Genomic DNA, 2,092 nt, shown 5'->3' with positions numbered 1-2,092 from the left:
CTACGCATCAGAGCAGTCGAAGGGTTGGGCTTACATACGATTGACGCCTCGATAATCGTAAAAAACCTCGTTGCGGACTGCGTGCCCTGACTTCTGGTCTGGGCATTTTTGTCTTACCTGGTGCAAATGAAAAGCTAAGCTTTGTGGACGCGGTTAGATTCAATACAGAATCTGTCACGACAGCTGTGACATCGGCTGGAGTTGTGGCCAGTACAACAGCAACGCCCACGCCATCATGCATTGCAATCTGAGCGCTGGCCAGCCATGCGTCACCATCCACCCGCAGAGTCAAGGCGTCGGCAAAGTCGGGAACAAAATTGTCGTATGCGTCGCGGGCTGTAATAACGACAAACGAAGGTGCATCAACCGTTGCGGAATCGTTCAGAGCAAGCGCCAGCTTCACAGCCACATCTGAAAATACAGTGAAGCAAAAGCGAAATTCAGTGGGTGAGCAAATCCGCAGTGCTCATAACACTTTGGTGTTAATACAGCGGTCTTAACGATTCAACAGCACGTACTTGGCAACAACTGTATTATTTCGGTTGCAGCAGCAACACCGCTCGCGTTTTGCACCGCAACGATTACTTGGTACAACCCGGTTGTAGTCAAAACGAGCGAGGACGATGCAACGCCTTGAGCAAGCGACAGAGTGCTAGCACTGTCGTTGACGGCAAGCAGCAATGTAGCGTTGAAATCATAGTTGATGTTGTCATATTGATCCACGGCTGTGATGTTTGAGAGGAAAGTTTCGCCGGCCACTTGGGTTGTCTGCACTGCAAGCACAAGACGCGAAACGGAGTCTATGGAAGTTTATATATAAAGGGTAACTGCGTGAGTTTTTGCGTTGGCAGTGGCAGTCTGCAAACACTCAGGAAACCAAAGAAGCGGATCGGTAGAGACATATCCTACCGGCAACGACAGGGAAACTATTATTGGTGGTGGCAAGCAGCGCGTCTGAGGGACTTGACAAGTAAAACGCCGCGCTTTGAGCAACAGGAGATGACAGAACAAATGACCCGCGGCCGTTGCTATAAGTGACGAGTAGGTTGGTCGAGCTCAAAGATAGCCCAACAATCCGGACCTGCACGGTCCCTGAGGCTGTGATATCCACATTCTCGTATTGATCAAGTGCAACAACATCAAAGGCACACGTTGTGCCTGCCACACAAGGCCCGAAAGTAGTCACAGCCAAATGTGTGGCGGTGCCGTGCTCAAAAAGAACAAGCTTGGGTTCAGAGACGAAATCGAACACTTGCGCTACAATGACGGCAGCGAGTGGATGGCGAGCTCGAACGAAGCGCTCGCCTGAGCCCTCCACGATTGAAACGGGGCCCAGATTAAGCAGTTCTGTGCTGTTGGAAGTCAGGCTTGCTGTGTACGACGCAGCGTCGGCCAAATTGTTGAATTGATCATAACAGCTCACTTGCACCCGAGCCGGTAAATCCACTGAGATTGAAGTAGCCTCCGTGTGCAGTGTCACGGCAGTACAATTGCCCGCCCGAACAAGATAGGTATTCGTCGCCGACGAGGAGACAAGTGTGTTGGCGGCGTCACGGATTGTGAAGTCAAGAATTACCGTCTTGATGCCGGGGACGGATGAGTGAATAATCACTGTGCTTTCACCGGCGACCAACTGAGGCGTGGTCGTGCTTAGACTACCTTGAGGCGAAATGGTTAAAGTGAGCGTCTCAATGTAGGTATCAGCTTGAGGCTGCAGGTTCCCGTATGCGTCCACGGCTCGAATGCTCAAAGAAGCATTGTCATCGGCACTTGTGTCGTTAATGGCCAGGGAAAAATTGGCCACGTGCGCCGGGTCCACCTCGAAAGCAATGGTGACAGGGTGACTAATGCTGGGAGATGTCTGCAGATTTTCAATCAAGTTGGAGCCCGCAACGGTGGGGTACACTTGAAGCAAGATAATGCCAGCCACAGAGGTGTTGGAAATGGCTGTACCGTCGAACGAGGCGCTGAGCTGGGTGTTTACTCTTGAGTTGATATTGCCATACGAATCCAGGACCCGACCAAGAAGTTCAAACCCAACACCAGCCAGCTGAGTCGGGACCGTGTCAAATGACAAAGAAACGGGTGTGTC

General features: G+C 51.5%; 1 protein-coding gene across 1 annotated transcript in view; it reads right to left on the bottom strand.

The window, feature by feature from the left end:
• The window catches only part of MONBRDRAFT_31171 (uncharacterized protein), a gene marked incomplete at both ends in the record, with an annotated part of 35,040 nt that overhangs the window by 31,940 nt on the left and 1,008 nt on the right, over window positions 1–2,092 (bottom strand). Inside the window, 3 exons of the mRNA XM_001742956.1 lie at window positions 118–411; window positions 519–768; window positions 1,082–2,091. Of these exons, the coding sequence (XP_001743008.1) occupies window positions 118–411; window positions 519–768; window positions 1,082–2,091 (1,554 nt within the window). The remainder of the gene's footprint in view (window positions 1–117; window positions 412–518; window positions 769–1,081; window position 2,092) is intronic.

The sequence above is a fragment of the Monosiga brevicollis genome, genomic scaffold, assembly GCF_000002865.3.
Source record: "Monosiga brevicollis MX1 MONBRscaffold_3 genomic scaffold, whole genome shotgun sequence".
Lineage (NCBI taxonomy): Eukaryota > Choanoflagellata > Craspedida > Salpingoecidae > Monosiga > Monosiga brevicollis.
This window is presented reverse-complemented; position numbering and strand designations above follow the sequence as displayed.